Source organism: Takifugu rubripes, chromosome 13, assembly GCF_901000725.2.
Source record: "Takifugu rubripes chromosome 13, fTakRub1.2, whole genome shotgun sequence".
NCBI lineage: Eukaryota > Metazoa > Chordata > Actinopteri > Tetraodontiformes > Tetraodontidae > Takifugu > Takifugu rubripes.
The window spans coordinates 8,420,541-8,441,623 of record NC_042297.1 but is presented as its reverse complement, the minus strand read 5'-3'; the positions used below and the strand labels follow the sequence as shown (position 1 = coordinate 8,441,623).

General features: G+C 42.4%; 1 protein-coding gene across 1 annotated transcript in view; it reads right to left on the bottom strand.

The window, feature by feature from the left end:
- Positions 1-7,942: 7,942 nt before the first annotated feature.
- LOC115252015 (uncharacterized) overlaps positions 7,943-21,083 on the bottom strand; it is a 15,039-nt gene continuing 1,898 nt past the window's right edge. Inside the window, exons 2-3 of the mRNA XM_029846185.1 lie at positions 8,485-8,666; positions 7,943-8,385 (exon numbers count right to left, since the gene is read on the bottom strand). Of these exons, the coding sequence (XP_029702045.1) occupies positions 8,364-8,385; positions 8,485-8,666 (204 nt within the window). The 3' untranslated portion in view covers positions 7,943-8,363. The remainder of the gene's footprint in view (positions 8,386-8,484; positions 8,667-21,083) is intronic.

Sequence of the window (21,083 nt, the reverse complement as noted above, 5' to 3'; positions counted from 1 at the left end):
AAAAGATCCTGCAGTGCTCTCTTTAGAGCATAAAACTACTAATTTGAGTTGCTTCGCTGATGAAAAGTGTGTTGAGATCACCAATTAACACGTCAGAAACACAAATGCGAGATCATGACCACGAGGATAACTGTAACCACACATTGTGAAGTAATTTGGGATTTGAGGGCAAAGGTGAAAGTGATGCGATGACTTTATTTTCCTTAACAGCTGAACAATATAAAGCTGCTGGAGAAACATTAATATTTGAAGGTTGGTTGCTGTGTGTCTTTGCTGAGTTTGAAGAGGTTGTCTGTAGATACCGACAGGGGTTAAGTACCGAGCTAGTGCTCCAACAGGCCCTTGACATCTTTAATGCGTGTAATTTTTAACTACTATTTTTGTTACCATGACTACATGCCTTAAAAAGCATAAATGGGAGATGAAGCCTGTAAAAGCCATTGGCTTATAGAATGCGGTTTTCATGTCTCCAGTTTGGCATCACTGTGACCACTGGTTTAAAACAGATGTGACCACTTTGGGGCAAAATGGTTTGTTAATTTAACCAGTGGGACAGTTTTGAAAGCTCTAAATTACTGCAAACACAGTAGTGGAACCAGAACAGAGCTTTAAGCCAACTTTGGTTTGGTCACGAAAAGTTGTACTTGAGAGCGACATTGTGAGGTAAATATTAGAGAATTATTACAACATCAGGTGTACCTTTTTAAAACGTTTAACGACAATGAACTCTATCACAATGCCCCACGTGACAGCTTTTGAGAGGTTGTCAAATACCAAATTCAGACCTAGGAGCAGTTTCAGGAGGTTCTGTTGCACTCAGCCACAGATCCACAAACTGCTCTCAGTAATGATGAAATAATAATGCAGGTGGTGTCCACATGTCACACATCTGATACACGACCCCCACACATCACTTTTTGATGCCACCCTGACAGTTTGTGATTTTTTTTGATGATTGACAGCCTACACGTGCAGACCATATAAACATGTCAGGAATGCTACTGATATATATTGAAGAGCCTCCACGTTGAAAAGTGACAGAGGCGTCCTCTCACGTCAGACACCTGACACCTGGGCGCTACCTGACCACTGAGACATTATCTGGTGTGTGTGAGGATCAGACCACCAGTTTAAAAACAATGACTCTCTCAGCTCACGTCCCAAACTCAAGGTGGTTTGGGGAAAAAAAAAATCATTTGAATTCTTGGATCAGGATGGAAATATGAACTACTAGCAAGCTAAAAAGAGTGTTTAACATTGTGGTTTCATTATGCAGCCTACAGCTCTGGGCTAAACTGCCACATGTGTGTTGACCTGATTCTGCACTTCTGTGTTTGTTCTTCTCTTTCTGCTGTTCCAGTGATCATGGCATTCAGGACTTTCTGTTGCAACACTGTTCAGCCTGGTGAGTCAGGAAGAGCAGGTTGACCTACATCCCAGCATCAGATTAGCATCAATGTGGGGGTTGGGGGAGCACATATATTACACATGCCTCTCTGTTTCTGGGTGGAAAGAAATGCTGTTTGTCCAATTGTGTAGTTTTTGTTTGATTAAAGACTTTTTCTCAGCATCATCTGCGAGGTTGAGCTAGGCTTGAGCTGCTAACGTTGTGTCCTCAGCAGTTCTGTCAAAGGTTTCCCAGTCCAACTGCCCCAGCAGAAACATTTCTAATGAGCTGTAGTTAAGCCGGTTTGGCATCCTGAGCTCCGCAGAAACATGGCCGGTGTGAACAGCATTCTCACGTTCTATAAGGTTATTTCTTTTTGTTTGTGTGTATATTAACTTGACAGAGCTTTGGCTGGAAGATGTGAAGAACCAGCACATTTCTCATTAGAACATCACTGAAGGGCGAGTGGAATTTTGACATGTTTCTTGGTGATACATGATATAACTTCAAAAAACATACAGCCGATGGAGAGACAAGAACACTCAATAATGTATAAAAATGGAGAGAGATGCTGTGGAAGCATTAAAAGTTCAAAGAAAACCTGGGCACATATACAAAATCAAGCACTAATGATCTTAACTATAATCGGAACAACATTCTGAATAAACGGCCGTGCACTCATCTATTTCATCTCCTGCGCCCCCTCTCCATCCTTTCCCTCATGGCTAATTGAACAGAATAGTTTAGTGTGCAATTAATTATGATGTTCTGAGATGATGTATGGACCTGACAGCGTATTGTAGGTAATAATAGCAGGGATTTATTTACTGGCTCTGCATTCCCTCCTCTCACCCTGACAAAATTAATACATGTTCTCTGATTCAAATTACGAAAGAAAATAGGGAGGAAATTGTGTCAGATACGCACAGACACAATGCACCTGGGAACACACACTCTCAAAGCCAAACAAATGGATGAACACACACACACAGACACACACACACATAATCAATGTTCTTGTAAGAAAACTGCAAATGTAAAAACAGCAGAAATGAATCATGCTAATGGCTCAGCTGACAGATGCTTTCAATATTATGATTTCAAACCCTTCAAAGATTGATTAGGTATTAGGAAAAACATATTGTCCTTTACACTTGCAGGATACACATGGAGAGAAATCAGCCATAAAGCTGCCGTAGTCTACCTAAGCCTGTTGGTCTTAGGTTAGCAAACATGTTTAACCTCTAAAATACCGGTTTCAACATTGTGTAGACAGAGCTTGGGAGGGATGTGGAAGCCTGTATTTGCCAGTGTTGATTTATATTAAGGTAGACTTGAGGAAGATAACAAACTTTAGCTCCAGTATTACCTCCTCCTTTTGTGCCTCGGGTTAAAAGTGGTGTAATTATACAAAGTTGGAAGAATAATTAATAAGATGACTTTGCTAATAATATCAATAGGTCCTTATGTAATCCTCTGTTTGTGACATTGTATTTCCTCTACATCCCTTCAACAGTATCCAGTGACATTTTAGAGGATCCCACAGTGACTCGCACGCTACACGTGTGGACTCTTTGTCCATCTGCAGCGAGTAAAGTCCAACATTCTACAACACCTGGATGTATAAATGACTGCAGATGTTGCTAAAAGTTAACCGGGAGAAAGGCAGCATTCACCCGTGAGGGTGTGGTGGTTGTTTCCAGCTTCACACAGCTGCTGCTTTGGTGGATGAGTTTTTGTTGCCGGTTGACTGGTCGTCTTGCTGCGGCTACATTCTTCCATATCTGCCTCAGCGCAGTGCAACTTGTTCCGTTCATTCTTTGCACACGCACGAAAAAAAGAGGAAAACTGAAAAAGCAGAGCGGAAGTTGCACCGGCACAAAGCAACATTGATTGTCTTCCACTCTTGCCATCCAGCTCTTTTGCTTCTTCAGAACAAGTACTCTCTGGTGTCGCTCCATCTCTGTTTAAAAAGCACCTTCTGTGTTCCATTTAGACGCACACGGGCACGCTGCCAGCTGCTTTCATTGTTACATAAATGAAACAAATCCCTGCTGTGTAAGAAATGATGGGGACATGGAAAAAGGATGATATTACCTCTCCGTCAGGATGTGATCCAAATACCAGGAAGCTTGTAAAGGCTGGTATATTTGGACCATAAGGCGGCTGTTCTCAAAGACTCGGGCGAAGGGAGGAAATTAAATGTAGATGCCACCAGAGCGTAATAACACTTTCCTAATTTCTTACAATGGAAACTAGGCAGCAAAAGGATTATATAATAGTGGTGCAGCGGTAAACAGCAGTTTATGAGAACAGTTTGCAGCAGTTTTCCACAGAGATTTGTGCAATATAATCGAGGCAGCAAACGATCTATAAACAGATGTGTCTGAAAGAGAAAAAGCTTAGCTGACAAGTGTTTTTGATTCACTCCACCGATGAGATCATCAATCTAGTCAGAACCACATTTGTTTATTTAAAGGCCATTACCTCACGCATTACATTTGCTCTGTTGCTCGACTGCAGCTGACGACTGCGTGGTTCTGGTTTTGTCAGGCTGCAGCAGGATGTGTGGACGGTTTTTGTAACCTGTAGCTGCAAGGGGCCTGAAAACTGCCTCACTTGCTTGAGGGCTTTACAAACGCCAGTGAATCTCGCTCGTTCTCTTATTTATTTATTCATGGCTTGTCTGTTTGAAACTTGAAAATCTATAGGTGTCTACACGGAACGTGACACATGGAATGCAGAGAAGAAAATGCTGGTCGACGAGCAGTATTTGTCAATATTCTGGATTATTTTACATGGCCAAAGATGACAATCAATAAATCAAATTTAATCTGTGTTGCCAAGGCTAACCCAAACCCATTCAGGATATTGATCTTTGCATAGAGGTCCATCATTATTAAATACACGTTCTTTGACTTAAGTATTGTAGAGATAACTGTTGTCGCATTACTGTCTATCAAAGTATCCAGCTGGTGTGTTCTCAGAAGTCCACAACTTCCCGCTTTGACCGTTTGACCTCCTCTGTCTGGACTAAACATCTGACTTTTGGCCTCGGTACATTTCTCAGTCTGTGACAGTTAGCACTGTTGGCCAGAAAGTTCCATCTTCGCCACTTTTTCGGCCTTTCTATTTGCACGTCCCCCACATGTTCGTGCGGCTTCCCGCACTCAGCCTAAAGATATGCAACTTAGGTTTACTGTGTGTGTGTGTTTGTACTTTTTCTCCAAATGTTAGCCCTGTGAAGAACTGATGGCTTGTTCACCCAAATGCCCCGGAATCCGTTACACACGACACCCACAACTCTACAGATGGATGGATGGACTTGTTAGCTACTATGCTAGGTGCTGGATTTGCAACTGCTATATCAGACACCTTTCACAGCACAGGAACTACTCCATAGTTCTCAGAACTATTCACAAGAAGGCATGAGTAAGAGTGAAGGAGGGACTAGAAAATGTTTTAGTTAGAGAGATATAGTTTAGAGACCTGTTACTTTTCTCTCTACTTTGATGAACGGATATTTAAAAAACACGAGTACGCAACTTTTGAAGAGTTGAAACAAACAACAAAAACACAGTTTGCAGCTTTCCCAGACCTTAAAGTGAAGAGCAATAGTAACAACACACTGCAGTTTAGGAAATTTTAAACATTCAGGCTGGAAGATTCCAGGAAAACTTCCAGCATGTTGGGATCCAGCAGTGAGCCAGCGTTTGCTGCCTTTAGCCACACATGGATCGGTGCTTCTTTTAGACTTAATCTTATGATGATAATTAAGACGCATTTACTTTCTTGAGACTTATGTCACTTCTTAGTTCCTACTGCTGAGAATTAAACAATCCAGGAAACGTTCCCAGTTTGCCATAGTTATAGATCTAAATTGAGCATTCAAACATATTCTGTTTCTCAAGTTTCTTTCTTGTTCTCATGCAGAAACCCGAGAACAATTTTGTGTTTTTTCCATTAATATTATGCAACTATTTAAGGTTATACAGCTGTAACCCATGTTTGTTGACAACCAGGTTCTGGTTCTGGTTCTGGTTCTGGCTCTGCATGCATGTGTTTGCACACAGCCTTCACACCAGGAGCTGTTCATTCATTTCACCAGTGATTCAGCGGAACGTTGATCAAATGTTGCCAGAAACGTCTGATCAGAATGCACCAAACATGTCATTGGGGTCGGCTGTAACTGTGTTGTGAGGAGCAGATGAAGGTGAGGGTCTGTATCACACATGGTGATTTTGGACTGGAGCAGGCACCGATCAGCAGCGATGGCGCTACAGTGGGCTGACTCGTTTGTATGCAGTCAAAGATGTTCTCTTCTTGCCACGGGCGTCGAGATCATTCTTCATTTAAGAAGCTTTTAAGAGTCAAGCAGGGTGAGAGATATGGAGTGAAAACATCTGTCGGCCGCGGAGGAAGTTTACTCTTTGAGTGCTCTTTAAACGACCCTGTTGAAGGAATTTTTATGATTAGATTCACGTGTCACTCAGAGTGAGCCTCAAGAGAAAATAAATGTGGGACTGTTTTTTTTTTTTGACCATCCTTTTTAAAATGATGACTTGATTTGTGCGTTACACATTCAATACAGTGACAACAACCATGTAAAGCACCTTCAACTACATGTTACTATTTGAATTAAAGCCAAAAAACAGGCTGCAACATGTCATTATGACTTAATATTTAATTTCTAATGGGGAGAAATGAGTGGGCTATGCAGACAAGTCAAATTACTTACCGACAAAAACATTAGATCAAGAGAAAGTTAACCAAACGTGTCATTAAATGGCAGGTTGATCACTTCATTGATGCAGTCAGCTGAGGCACCACTGAGCATAAAACAATCCACAGATTATCTAGCAGCTATCGGAAGGTATTATAGTGTCTGATGTGGTTGTTTCTTTCAACTGTGTTATTCTCTGCGATAATGAGCTCAAATTCAGAGGGAGATCTAATACATGTTGGGCGGGTTAAAAGAGAAACAGAAACAGAAACAATGCTCTCCCATGTCAGGTAATTAATGCGAGAACTAAAGATTCCAGTGGAAAAACACTGCATGTTTGGAGCCGTAAGTTCAGTGGTGGTAGATTTAGCTGCAGGCATGTTTCGCTCTGAAAACTCATTTTTAGCTAACTCCCCGCTAAATGGATTCCTGCCTGCGAGATCTACCAAAGACGGAAAGATGTAGATCACTGAATGTCTTATAGAAGTCAATATTGAAAACACCAGCCACCAGCTTTTAGATCTCATCTGACTCATCTGGTGAATGTTGGAATAATTGAGACCAGCTCTGTCATCAGGAAACGTTCTATGGGTTCCGCGTTCTTCTTTGAATTCACGGGTAACTGAAATATTTGCTCAAATCTTGTCATTTAAAATAAAATCTCAAGTCAGAAACTTTTTTTGTTAATGCGAAACACTGTCAAATGTTGCAAAATGACTGGAACTGGAGGAAAGATTGACCTGCTTTTATGAGCTCCACCAAAGCGAACTTTATTCCAGCTTCCAATAGAAGACTCAAGACTCTATTTTACGCATTTCAGTCTGGATTCTGAACTCAATTTACTCACAGTTTCATGGTAGATTAATGAGCTGCTGTTCTGTGTGTCCTCCTGACACCGCGTGTGCTGTAATAAGAGGGGGCTGGAAACCGGCCGTGAGGGGAAACCGACACACTTTCTCAATCCGGACTTTCCATTTGCAGCCAACTGAAATCAGACTAATTGGGAATCAAACCAAATGATTAACTTGAAAGGTTTCAAGGCATTTCAATTACCATGCAGGATCCCAGTGAATGGAGGAAGTTTAATGAGATCCAATTGTAGTATTTGTTGAGGAGATATCACTGGTAGATGCATGTGTGTTCATGATGGATGTTTTATTCTTATTAGATGGCTTCTGGTCATTATTAATCAAACACAAATGGAGTCATGATATAGCACTGCGGTTAATGAATCTGCTTATTAAAGGAAGCCCGCGCTGTTAACATTCTTGGCGTATCGTTTAATTATCTTTTTTTTTTCATCTGTGCTCTAATTATCTTTGATATTTGTCATCTTTACAAGGTCTGATGGCTATCTTATCTTAAAGTCGCAGAGTCTTTTAAGATCAAGAAGGAGACTTGTGAATATCTGAGTCCTCGTGTCACGAGAGAGAAGAAGATCAAGAGCAGACTTATGAATACTCTCATCATGTTTGACTGAAATGGCTCTTTGTGCCGTCGGAATCGCACACTGTGACTTCAGAATACCAGCAGGCCGCATTATGTGCCGCACATGTGCTCCGATGCATAAACACACACGGGCGCGAAAGCTCAGAAACACACTGCGCTTGGTTCTGAGCGCAGGCTTTTATGCATTTCACGGTTATTTTCCATCCGCCGGGCCAAAGATTTCTCCTTTAAAAAAAAAAAAGAGAGCCAAAACTAAGCAAAGGCACCATTTAACTTGCAGAGGGAAAATGCGCTATGCTCTGCAAATAGTAAATGAAATAACTTTCATCATAAAACCCAAATGTTTTACAGTCTTCACCAGAGGGGAGAGGGAGTGTGCAGAATACACAAGCAGGGTTTAATCAAACATGACTTTCAAAGGCCACATAGTGAAAAAGTCTGACTGAGAGGACAAACAGACATTTCACAGGCAAGAATGTGCCGCTCTGAGCTGTTAGCTGATTACTATATAACACGCAACATATGCTCTATACTGACAAGTGCTGAAGAACTAGAGGAATGGCTCAGGGAGCTCCGTGGTGACGAACGGAGCAGTAATTAGCCCAAAAATGTGAAAAAGAACTCGTTGATTCAGGGGACCGAAGAGGAGTGGAGTGGCGGTCACAAAGATCTGACGCCGTGGTTGCATCCGTCACTTCCTGCTCCACCGCGGCCGAAGTCTCCGTTGTGGTAAAGGTTCCTTATCGTTGACGGAGGAGCATCGGCTGATAGAGCGGCGTCCGTCCTCTTCGTGGTCAGTGACAGTCACGGGACGGATTTCAGCGGCCTCAACAATAAAGACGAGTGTTTGTGCATGTGTAGGGCGGGGTTAATGGCTCAAGTTTGCACCTGTGTTAATGAGGTAATGAAGTATTGTGATGTTTACCTCTTTTTCTTATGAAGAGTTGAATTTCTCCCGACACCCAAAGCAGTGTAACCGGCGGGGGCGCCGACGCCGGCCGAGGCGCCCAACGGCAGCAGATGTGCAGGGGGTCCGAGGGAGGTGGGGCAGGGGGAAAGAGGGACGAGTGGGGGTTGTGGCTGCGATGGGCGTTGGATTGATGCACACTGGGAGGGAGGAGGAGGGGTGGACGGAGCCATGATTTATTCATTAAATTCACCAAGCAGAAGCCCGTGTTTGTTTGCTGACCCTCAGAAGTGAACTAGAAAGGCACTTAAATCTCCCTTAATCTTTTCCTCATTGAAATATGAGCATAAGAACAGAACGGATCGTTCCAGCGACACTTTTTTGACGTGATGCAGTCAAAAACCAACACTAGAATTTCTTTAAAATGGTTTCGCGTCTTATCACAACAGCTCGAGTGTTCTGAGGGTGAAGAAGAAACGATGTGGGGAAACGGTCACGGTCAGAGGTTCTGGTTCCTGAAATAAGTTGATGATGTAAAAGGGTCCGCTGCTAATCTCTATTCCCCGAGTAAAGCTCTCATTCATTATGTAAGAGTTTACATTTGTATTCAGGCCACAGAGACACAGCCAGAAACATTCGGAGAACAACTCTTATAAAACATCCATTTATTTATTGTATTTTTTTTAGCTTAATCTCCGCTCACTTTCCTTCCTCTCCTTCTAATCTAACGACAAACTGCTCAGAAGAGGGGAGCGAGGAGGCCTTTATTACCCGTTGCCTAACAATGAGCCTCAGAAATGCATTAGCTTATATCAATAAAGAAATCCCATTACTCTGATGTACCATCAAATATTTGCTGCAGTGAGCTGAATATATTTTGTGCCGTTTCCTCTGGTGAGTTCAATTAATTTCAAATGGAAAACTGTATGTAAAGTATTCATGGTACACGTACTCACGCAGAGATCCCAACATTAAAATTCTGCTGTGTGCGCGAAAACACTCATATTTATTTGCACGGAAAAAAAACTTACTTTAAAAGCTTTTCTTTTCTTTGCTGCAGCATCCAATATTGCAAAGGCAGACTAAATTCTAAACTCCCTGCCATAAATATTAGCTCTATTACAATTACCGAGCGGTTCCTTAATTGACTGATCTGCGGAGGAACGTCCCAGCTAACTGCTGCCAGTGTGCCCACAGAGAGGCGGCATGAATGATAATCACTCCCATCAGATGGGAATGGCAACAGGCCAACCTGGGTGTGCAGCTAACCATCTCTTTACAGGAGGAGGATAACATCAGCGCTGGGAGAAGCTGCAGGGGTTTCGCGGACTGCCCCCTTTCTATTTTCATCCAGGCTTGATAAAGGTGCCTGACATCATCTGAGGAGTGAAGCCTATTTGTAACCAGGTTAGCAGCTATCTCTCATCTGTAATTGAGAGCATGCAGCTCCAGTCAGAAGTGTATCAACAATATAAAATGCTGTTAGCCTTCCATCAAGCAGTCTCTGAAGGGAATTAATAGGTATAATCTGGGAGGAAAAAGAGGCCTCAGACCGAGTAGAAAGGATGTTGTGACAGTGACAGATTGTTCCCTGGAGTTATTGTTAATGCTGCTTAAGAGAGAGAAACAGACTGTGTGGTTACATATATGTAAAAATCAACTTGTGCACACAAACATCTCTAATTCCTGACTGATGCCAAACACTCAGTTTACACCCCCGACTATTTTTATACCATTTTGTCGACTTGACGTGACGTCTCCAGACTGACCTCAGAGAGCGATGCTCTGACATGTTCCGAGACACAAGACTTCAAATAAGATACATGATACATGCGGATCGTAGCTTGTCAAACTATTTGCCCCCCATCCTCCCCCACCATCTGTGCAGAGCTCCAGGGACGGATTGTACAAGTGTTTGAGCATCTGACTAAATCCCGAGCAATACGTGCGACAGTCTGATTATAAAAGCGCACATCAAGATGTTTACAAGAGGTTGCATTCTGCTCCTTGAACATCACATTTTTAAGCTAAGTGTGAACCTGTGAGACTGAAATACAACCGAAAAAATGTCCATAGTTCGCTGGCTGGGCTTTGAACCAGAGATCAACCCGTCATGGATACAAGAAAACCAAGCTGATATAAAGAAGTGTACTCTACGCCACGTTACTTTCATTGTTTAACAAGCCACCAGTTCGCTTTTGGCTGACGTTGATTGTTTGGGCTGTCTGGGAGTCAAGTAATTAGCTAACAAGCTAAAAGAGGACACACTGCTACAACTGTAGCACAATGATCTAAAAATAAAGGAAAGATGGCTGTGGATGGATGGAACTGTACATTATGCAAACACACACTCATGTTTGTACCTAATGTGCTGCTTCTGCTCGTATCGACGCCGTTGTTTATGATGTAAGGACCATCTTTTGGCAGCAAGAACATAGATGACATTTACTCTGTTTACCCCGCTGTGCAATACTCTGAAATGTTTTTCCAATTTCATTCTATTTAATGTGCTTTTTTTTCTCCACACGGCAGCTAAAACGCGAGCCTGTCAGATGAGCACAAGTGTACTGTAAAGCTAAACAAATGGATTAGAATATACGTAATGTTGATAGTGGCGAGCATGCCGCGGGCAGCCAGCAGTTACTTATAATAGGAATTTCAGTCTTGTCTTGTTTGCCTCGGAGCTGAACAACTCTGGTGTTGTGCTCGTTTGTGCTCTAATTACAGACAAGATTAGAGCGGGCAAATTAAACTGCTACCAGCCACTGTTGGTAATTGCCACAAGCAAATGTTTGTAATTATGAACAGATTGCCTTACTATCGATAATTAAAACAACAACACAACTTATTTAATGACTGTCTGCATATGGCTCTCTGAAATTGACAAAGCAGAGCAGAGAAAATAATTTTCTCTCTGACTCTGAAGCTCATATATTTATATATATATATTTCTTCACTGCCGCTGCTCTTTTGTTTCCCTCTTGTGTTTTCCCAGTGCTCCAGCTCCACTAGATCAAATGATACTGACTGGATTTGCCCCAGTTAAAACCAAGACAGTAAACTGTGCTGATAGCGTTGCTGTCACAGGGCTCGCTTTCCCCTTTAGTAGTGATTGTCCATTGTCTGTGTGGAAACTGATACACTAAGCACTTGGTATTATTAGTTGCGCAACCATGATTATAATCCCCCACCTGTTGTCGGCTATTTGATACTGTCACACAATATCAAGCTGAAGCAACTGACCCCGTAGCTCCGCGGGCTAATGAGCTGCTTCAGGAGGTCAGAGGCAGCAGCGCGGCCGTGAAATATTATTGTTTTTCACTTCTCTAATTGCCCTGTTAAGGTTAATGCAGTTTTTAAAAACAGAATTTCTCTTGTACCTCAAAGAAAAGACCCCCCAAACTGTCACAGGAAACAAGTGATCATGCATTTGTTGCTTGGTGAAGCCCATTGGAATGGACTTCAGGGGTTAACTGTTGCTAAAAAAGTTAGGAGCAATCACCAACACGCTAATGTGCCAGTTCAAGCTCCCAGGTCAGGTTGGCCTGCAGGAGCAGCAATCAGGACTGACCCCCAAATGACCCTGAAATTTCACTGTTGACGCGTAATGACAATAGTTTTTTTTTCCTTTTAGTTTTGGTAGTGTTTCATTGTTGACCAGACATTTTACCAGCGTGTGAAGTCGGACGGGTCCACAGCATTGACTCCTATGTTTCCCGAAGATATCATAAAGAACAAATTATCTTCCTTTCTGGTATTTAGAATTTGTCTGTGTGTTCCAGTTTTATATTTTCATTTGAACATTTGAAATATGGTCTTGGGTGGAGACAAGACACATTTGAGGGAAGAAGAGACTCAAAACATGACTGAACCAACATAACTGACACTGAGAAATGTGCTGGCGTCCAGGTGAGTATATGTGATGATCGTGTCTCGTTTCAATGGCGTCTCCCTGCAGCCTTTAAGTCCAGTCCCTCCATCACATCCCATTACCACTCATATTCATTACCCTTATTCCGATTCCATGGGTGCGTTTGATTTTTATTTTTTAATAAGCCAGTGTTGATACGGTAACAGATGGTGTTTCATTTTGTCGCGAAGCTGCAGCCAAAGTGCCAGGAGTTGTGATATTTTTGATTTTATTAGAGATGAGATTTAGCACATACATGCTTCATTACTGCAACAGAACCCCCATTTCTCATCTGCAGGAGAAAATGAAACTGTGATGAAATGTAATATAGTCCCCTTCAGGCAGAACTGGAGGGACTGGGAATTGCACCACAATAAATCTAATGGATATTACAGCACTCACTTCACCTTCCCTCCCTCTCTCTCGATTTTACTCACTATTTCTCTCCCTCTCCACCTTTTACCTTCCCTTCTATTTTTGTTCTGCAGCTGTGCAAGCATAATGTAGACACACACACACACACACACACACACACACACACACACACACACACACACACACACACACACACACACTTCCATTTGCTTAAAGAGCCAGCCAGTGCTTCCAGAAAAAACATCACTTTATGTTTACTATCAGTTCCATTTGAAATCATTGTATTGGATTTCCATTACAAGCTCTAAACCTGAAAGCTAATAAAGCCGATACTTCTCTCTGCCCTCACTGCACCCTAAAAAACATTACAACCCAGAGAGCAGGAACACACTTCTGTCGTGTCCAATAACGACACACCACAACATGACAAATTCATGCAAACAAAATCTGTTTTCACAGAACGGCTTGAGAGTCTTGTCTCATTTAAATCTGTCCGTTTGATCTGTCTAAGCAGCATTTAAAAATGATGCCACTTTGACTTTGTTCTAATAACAACTGAGCCCGAGTGCAATAATGTGGTTTTAATCTTTATGTGAAGCTGCATCACTAGCTAGCCTTTGCAATTAGCTTCAAAACAACTAAAATAATATAAGAGAAGCTAAACAGTTATTGGTATCGACAGGCTCATCTGACTCTCAGGCGTAATAATATCAGACTTAATACTCTATTTCATCTTGGCTCAAAATCAACACACACCGCAGAATCAAAATGTGTCTAATTTCAATAATCAACACTCTCCGACTCTCCCACTTATTTACAGGTTTCAAAACACACTGTACAGAAATAATAAATAACGCGTTTTAGATCAAGTTTTATATATCCTCCAGAGGTGGATGCCACTAGCTAGCAAAAGCTAATAGCTGCCAACACTTAATGTTTGCTGTTTTTTACTGGCAATAGAAAAAAAAAAACACATTGTACTGTATAAAAAGTAGAAACCTCATGGTTACCAGTAAAGCAGGAAGTGCTGCAGATGACCTAGATCTAAGTAGAAATGTCCTAGATCACTCTAATTAGGCACCTGTAGAGGACTGTTTATACATTTGGTCTGCCAGATTTTTTCCCCCCCTCCTCTTAGGTTCTTTAAAACACAGAATTCAGACACGCACTTCAAATGCTTTGGACATTTCTCTGTGAGCTACTCATTATTTTTTAGGAGGAGAACAGCTTGCAAAAGCCTCAATCTCTGCAATAAAAAGCCAACAATTGGCAGGAACTTGTGTTTGAATTCTCTTTTTTCACTGGTTCCAGGTGAAGTTGGAACCCATGAACAGAGCTTATTCAGAGGCAAATTTACAGTCTGATGTATCAATGCTCTCATATTAGTTTACGCTGAGTGAAATATGACAACTTATTTTGTCTGCATTACACATATATATCCCACTTTAGCCAACTAAAGACATCTGTGGTCCTTTTCACCACATTTTATTCCTCTTTTCTTGCAAAACACAGATGTTGGGAATATTTACTGCATCGCTTGAGGCTATATGACACTTTATTGTGTGTTATATAAATATGCTATTTTAATTAGCACACTTTCAAAGCCTGTCTGAATTACACTTTTAATCAAAAAAGCCATATTTTTGCCATAATTGATATGCCTTATGGTTGTAATTATTTGTTTGTTTCTTGTGTTTTCTGTTGTTCAAATGTGTTTTATGTAAAGACAAAGGATGCAATGTCCAATATGCTGAGCAATATGTGTGAATCCAGAGAATCTGTTCTATGTTTTATAGGAGATGGTGCAACACCTACACCGCAGTAGTGAATTGCTCTTTTGTTCTCTGCAGTATTTATAGCTGGCTCACTAAACCTTGCCAGCTTCCATAACCGTGTGTGGAGAAAAGTGCATTCAGCCATTTTAGGTTATTCAAGCATTAATGAGGAACAGGCTGTCAGCAAGGTTAAATGCTAAGGCTAAGGTACATCCTTATTGATTGAACATAATGAAACGCTAATATTATAAACTCAGGCTGACTCTTTTAATCCTCTTTCAGAGCTAACGCTAATAAAAACCTATGGCAGGTCCATATAATTTTCAATGAGCTGTCAATATTTGTGCCAGGATTTTGCCTTTAAACGCAAGTGCAGCTAATGTGAAGTCGTGTCAGCTGTCGGCGTGAAACGTGACATGATAAATACATGTAAACATGATGAGGAGCAGGCAACATTAACCATGATCATTTGGTGTCACCGCCGTGAAAGAGTTTCTGTGCAACGAGGGAAACTCGGCCCAGGAAGACAAATCCCCTGTCAAACGGCGTGTTTACATTAGGCACAACAATAAACATGCTAATGATTTGTAGTGACCCGGGTGAATCAAGTGTCTCAATGCTCTCTCGCTCTCGCTCTCTCTTTCTTTCTGATGTCTGACACTGAGGAATATTGAATAATAACCAGACTCTGTGTTCTCAGGCTGGTTGTGCACCAGTCTGCCAGTAATTTATTTTAGGTGACTTATTTGGAAGCCCTCCCTCCTTTAAACTTCATCTTTTCAGCCTGTCAGCAGTTGTAGACTTCAAATGCTGCTAAAACTCATCTATTTACCAGCACTGTGTTCAGAGTTTGCAGTCAGAACACACATGACACCATTTAACATCCAACGCGGATGAATAGAAATACCGCAGAATGACAAAGGAGACTTTATATGTCACACAAACATGTTTTTAGACCTGGACCTGAATGCTCCATAAACTGTTCCAGATGACCTGATAAACCTGCTGGTGGGTTTTCTACACCTGCTGTAAAGATGGAAAAAATACAATCTTCTTGGTTTGTTAGTGCAAGTCAAACAAATACCTGTAATAAAATCTTGACTAGGCTTTTTAAATCACATCTCTGGATATGTTAAATGGCTGTTATGGCTAATTATGTCACTATACACCCCTCGTCTAACTCTACTAACGACCCTGGTTACACTGGTTAGCTGGGCTCATAATGAGGATTTGTGATTTAAGATATAAATGGAAAACGTTGAGCTGATGTCAGCATTTTAGCTTTGAGGAGGATGTTACCTGAGCTTGTGTGTGTGTGGGGGGGGACCTTGGCACACGGTGTTAGCAAAGCCACAAGAGGTGTGACTATTTACCTTGAAGCAGCCCTGTACAGATTTAAAAGTCATCACAAGGTGGGAATCTGACTCCAAAGATAGTGTATCTGGGTTTGGACCTGACACACAGTTGGAAATGAAGGCGGCGTTTCTTTAATCACTAATGTAAAAGTGTCAAAACGAGCTGGATGTTTCCTCCACTATCACCATCTGAGAGACATCCCAGCTCCCCTCGAAGGATGAGAGGTGCTACAAGTAATGGATGGATTTTTGTTCATGCTCTGTGCACAACCCTTGTAAAATAAATTGTTATATTACATATGAATGACTTTGCTCTCGTGTGCGGGAGGTTCACCATCGTTCACCAGCGACAGCAGCTGAACTCATCTTCACACTCTGACATTTGTGGGAAAAAGAAAAGAAGTTTTACCATCATGTGCGCGGATGAAGTGACTCACGACACAACGTAGCAACCGGCATCGCCGTCTCCGTTGCCGTGGAGACGGGACATGACAGGTCCTTGTCAAAAGCATGGGTTTGATAACTGAAGGGTTTGGTGCTTCCACCTCCAAACCAGCTGAAGGTCGGCTGAGGAACATTTAAAGAGGTCTGACTGTTTGTGATATGAATCTGAGCATCAACGGCGCCGTCGGCTCAACACGTCCACTTATTTGAAGTTTCTCTCAGCCGTTACCCCCCATTCTGCGTTGGCAAAGATCCGCGTTGCTGAGATGTTTCTGGCTGCACAAGAGATCAAGAGGAGGAGCAGATAGCAAAACCTCTTACGGACGACTTGTTCAATAAAACCACTCACATCGTGTAATACAGCCCGTATCTCCATAGTAACACGGGGCTGCCACGACTGATAGATAAGCCAATTCAATACATTTCGTTTCACATAATCAGTGAAATCATTTGATTATTGATCTGTCTGATAAATGCGCATCGGAGGAGGAATAAATTAAATATCTACTCGAGGAATCGCCATTTCTAGCAGTTAACTGTAGAGGCAGTTTCAATCAAAGTCTGGGGCCATTTGTACCCTGATGATTCAGTGTCTGCTCAGCCGCTGCGATCAATACCAGATCTTACACAGCACTACTTCAAACCAGGACAAAGGTTGCCATCTTTTTAAATATCACCGCTCGTCCCTGCAGAAAAAAAAAAATTATTCCAGATTTTATGTATCGGTTTAATCTCCAGTCGCGAGTTTCATCATTACATTTCAAACACAAGTTCTACACTAACGGTGAGGGTTTAATTAGCCACTCCGTCTACAGATAAACACACACGGGGAAGAAGCAAATGAGATTATTCTTGTCCAATAATATAGCATATAGTGTGGAAAAACTGAGCAATTCAATTGTTTAAGTCAGCAGAATGCAAACGGAAATCGTTGCGTTGATCAGTGGCTGTTGCTGAAATAATGAAGTGTCGTAATCGATAATCTCACAATAGCTGAGGCGAACGAGTGTGAGCGAGTCAGGGAGAGAACAAACAACCTCACAGGACTGTCACTTACGCTCACTACCTGGGTCATGTCTCACTTTCCCCTGGGGACAGAAGCAGAAGCAGCCGTGTGTTTGCTTCATAAATTCGCCCCAATATTTGCATGCATCGGCGTGTTTATCGAGGTTTGAGCCGTCGGAATCCCAAGAGGTCGCTACTTCCAGACAGCTAAATGATGAGTGATGGGAGAGTAACAGATGCAACAGCCTGAAATATGTTTCATACGTGAATGTGTGACGTCTGTGGGGGTCAAATCCGTCTCTGGATCTGGGTGAAGTCACTTTGTTCTGGGATATTCTAGAATGGACGTTCACATCCAGATGGCCGGACTGACAGCAGCCATCTGTGGCTGCGTGTAAGGACACACACACACACGCACACACACACAGGATCAGTGACCCTGCTCAGGAGACTGAATATTTGTTTATGGTTTTAAACAGACTTTGACTTGTTACATGTTCTATATTCTTCTCTAGTAAAACTGAATATACTGATAAATGGTGAATATAGTGCATAAATATGAACATTATACACAAGCACAAGTCATCTGTTTGTACACAAGAGGCTGATAATCACCTGTGTGTTTATGTTGGTTCATTTTATTGTGAGATCACAGTTGGTAATTTATAAAAACTTGTCCTTCAAAAACATGTTTTTTTTAGAATAGCACCTCAAAGCAGCACACGACATAGTTGTTCTAGTTCCGTAGGGTGGGGTGTGTGTGTGTGTGAGTGAGAGAGTGCGTGGGGGTGTTAATCACCTCAACACAAAAGCCCTGAAAGGCTCTTTCACTTGTTTTCAATTGAAATTTGGTGAATATTCTGTTACGCTGCTTTTGAAATGATCGCTGAACATACAGTTCAGAGAAACGCTCATTTGAGCCACGGCACGCACACACACACACACACACACACACAGTCTTTGTTGTCATCATTGTGTTTTGCTGACCTCGTCCTTTTCCATAGAGCAACAACCCACACCTCCGATTAATGCCTCATTAGACCCGGTGCTGCCAGCGAGTCGGGGCAGCCGGCACGTCTCACCTCTATTTCAGCCACCACTCCCACACCCAAACATCCCCCTCACAGGGGAAAATTATTAAGAAGCCCCCAAACCTGGGTACTGTTTAACTCTGCTGTTCTCACACCCTCCACGCTGCAGCGAGGCCACAGTGCACGGTGGCTCTTTCTTACTTGTCCAGGTTTCAACCCAAACTTCTCCTGATTGTCTGACGGCTATTTGCTGCCTTCAATCACGTCAGCCGGCATGAAAGAACAAATCTGACCTGTAATTATGTGGTTTAACTCTGTGTATGGGTATGCATACAGTAGCGTGTGATCTGTGCTTCATCCGCCAATGGCTGTCAGTTAGTCATACATTTACTTTCATGGCCACGGAAGAAACTATTGTGAGTTTTTTTTTCTTTTTGAAGTTCGCTGTTTGCTCGGTCAGGTCGCGTTTTCTTGCCCCTGGAAACCTCAAGAACAAGAACAAAGGGAAATACTGTAGATTTGAGTGGTTGTCCAAAAGATAATATTTTTTACTTTTTTATTATATATAGGCAGCTAATTTCTCTTTGATTGAGGTTGTTTCTCTGTTTCTCTGATTGAACGATTGTGATGGTGCTTGTGTTGAAAGTTGCCGACTGCAGCTCAGGAACGCAATAACCAAAGTATCTGCGGCAACAGAGCAGCTTCCACCAAACTACAATATTTGGGATCGATATAACGACGTTGAAAGAAATTCTCTTTCTTGGTATGGATAATAATGAAAAGGCTTTAAAACTTTATTACTGAAGGGGGTAAGTCAGAGGAAGAAAGCCCCGCCTGCATTCATCGTGCAAACACCAGAGTGTTTGGTTTCAGTTTGATCATTAACCAAAGGAGGAAGCTTTTGCATTGTAAAGCGCTCAATATCATCAAAACAGAACACGTAACCAAGTTGTTGTTGCCCCGCTGCTCTTCAGTGTCTTTGACTTTGCGTTCTGTTAGAAGCAGCCCAGAACAAACGACCTGAACAAGCATTTCAGAGCGACGCGCAGTACCAGGAAGAGCGGCGCGAGCTTCCCGTCCGGCCCAGAGCCGTGCAGAGGAAGCTCTGCTGCTTGTTCCAAAAGATTACAGAAGTCAAATGGCCTTTTCTCCCATTGTGACTGTTAAAGTGATCTTGACAGCCGGTCAGGGACGTTGAAGCCGCGCTGCCGCCGCTGCCCACCCAATCTATAAGCCCAAGCAGGAAAATCTCTGAGGTGTTCATCGCAGAATTGGGGCCCTGAATTTCTCCTTAATCCCGACCCCCTCCCCTATTCAGGAGAATCATAAAAGCCATGCTTCAGTAATGCTCAGCGCTGCCCCCTTCTCTTTTTTAAGCCCTGGTGGTCATTTGTCCTGTGATTAGCAATGAAAAAAACGAGGCAAACGTGAATTAAAGAGAAATAACAGTGTGGTGAATGACCTGGATGTCGGACAGGGGGAGGAAAAGGGGGCCGAGTCTGTTCCAGGCAACCATGCTCACCAGGACGCAGACAAAGGACCCCATCGGCCCTGATGCAGCTTGACAAGTGAATGACATGCTGAATGGTTACCATGGGAACAAATGTGTAGAATTTTATGCATGCATATTCTGTTTTGATTCCCCCCTCCCCCCCACCCCTTCTCTTTTTTCATGGCTGAGGAGATTTGACTAATGGTGTGCTGACTCTAAACAGTGCGATGGATGAGGGCTGCCCGGGGAGCCTTCTTTCTCCGCAGCCCCACCGGACATTGTAGCCCAGCTTAATGTTAACGCCTCGGAGAGTATTAGCTTAGCACAGCGAGAGCTCGGGAGGAGATGAGTCTGTGTGAATAGAGAGCGGCGCATTGGCTCCAAAAGAAAGGGGGTTCCCAGTGCTAATGACCCGATGACAAGTTCTCCAGCTTTGTCGCTCTGCCACACACCCTAACCAGAACGGTTAGGAATTCTTCTTAGGCTACCTCCATGGGATCTGCTGTGGAATCTAATGGTATTCTGACGAACATTAAAGGCCTCAGTTCTCCAAACATAAACCAGGCTAACGCCATTGCAGACAAAGTCGATAAAAACACGGTCCTCTCAAAAAAAAACAAAAAAGGTTTTTAGGATAAACAAACATTATTCTGTTGGAGTGATCCACTCAAAGATGAGTGGGATCAAGGATCTGAAGCTCACATCCAACCACCCACAGTCAACGTGCCATCAGCTAGCATGTTTAGCTAGGTTTCAGATCTGCGTGGAAGCCTTTATTGTGAACTCTACATTGTAATTACACTATTGTTGCGGCCAATAACAGTAAAATAGGGTCCAACATCTGTTGGTTTCTGTTGTTTAGGTTTAACTGCGATTCATGAGAGTTTTGACTAGATATAAAACTGGATCAAGCTGAAGATTTATAAGTCTTAGGCTTAATCAGCTAATTAGCCATGGGTGTGTCTGGGGCCTATTGCGCTATAAACCAAACACACTGCTGCCCCTTTTTTCCTGTTTAATGAGCAGGTGCTCCGGGTCGTTGGTGGGTAATATTTGCCAGAAAGAATCAGCATCACTTGTCAGGAGATGAATTGGATGTGAATGTTAAAGCACACGGACGGGGCATTAATCTCAATTCTAAAGACGGTTTTGTGGAAGCTACTTATATGGAACAGAACAACATTTATGAATGTTTTAACATTAAAGGAAAACTGAGCAAAGAAGTTGCTA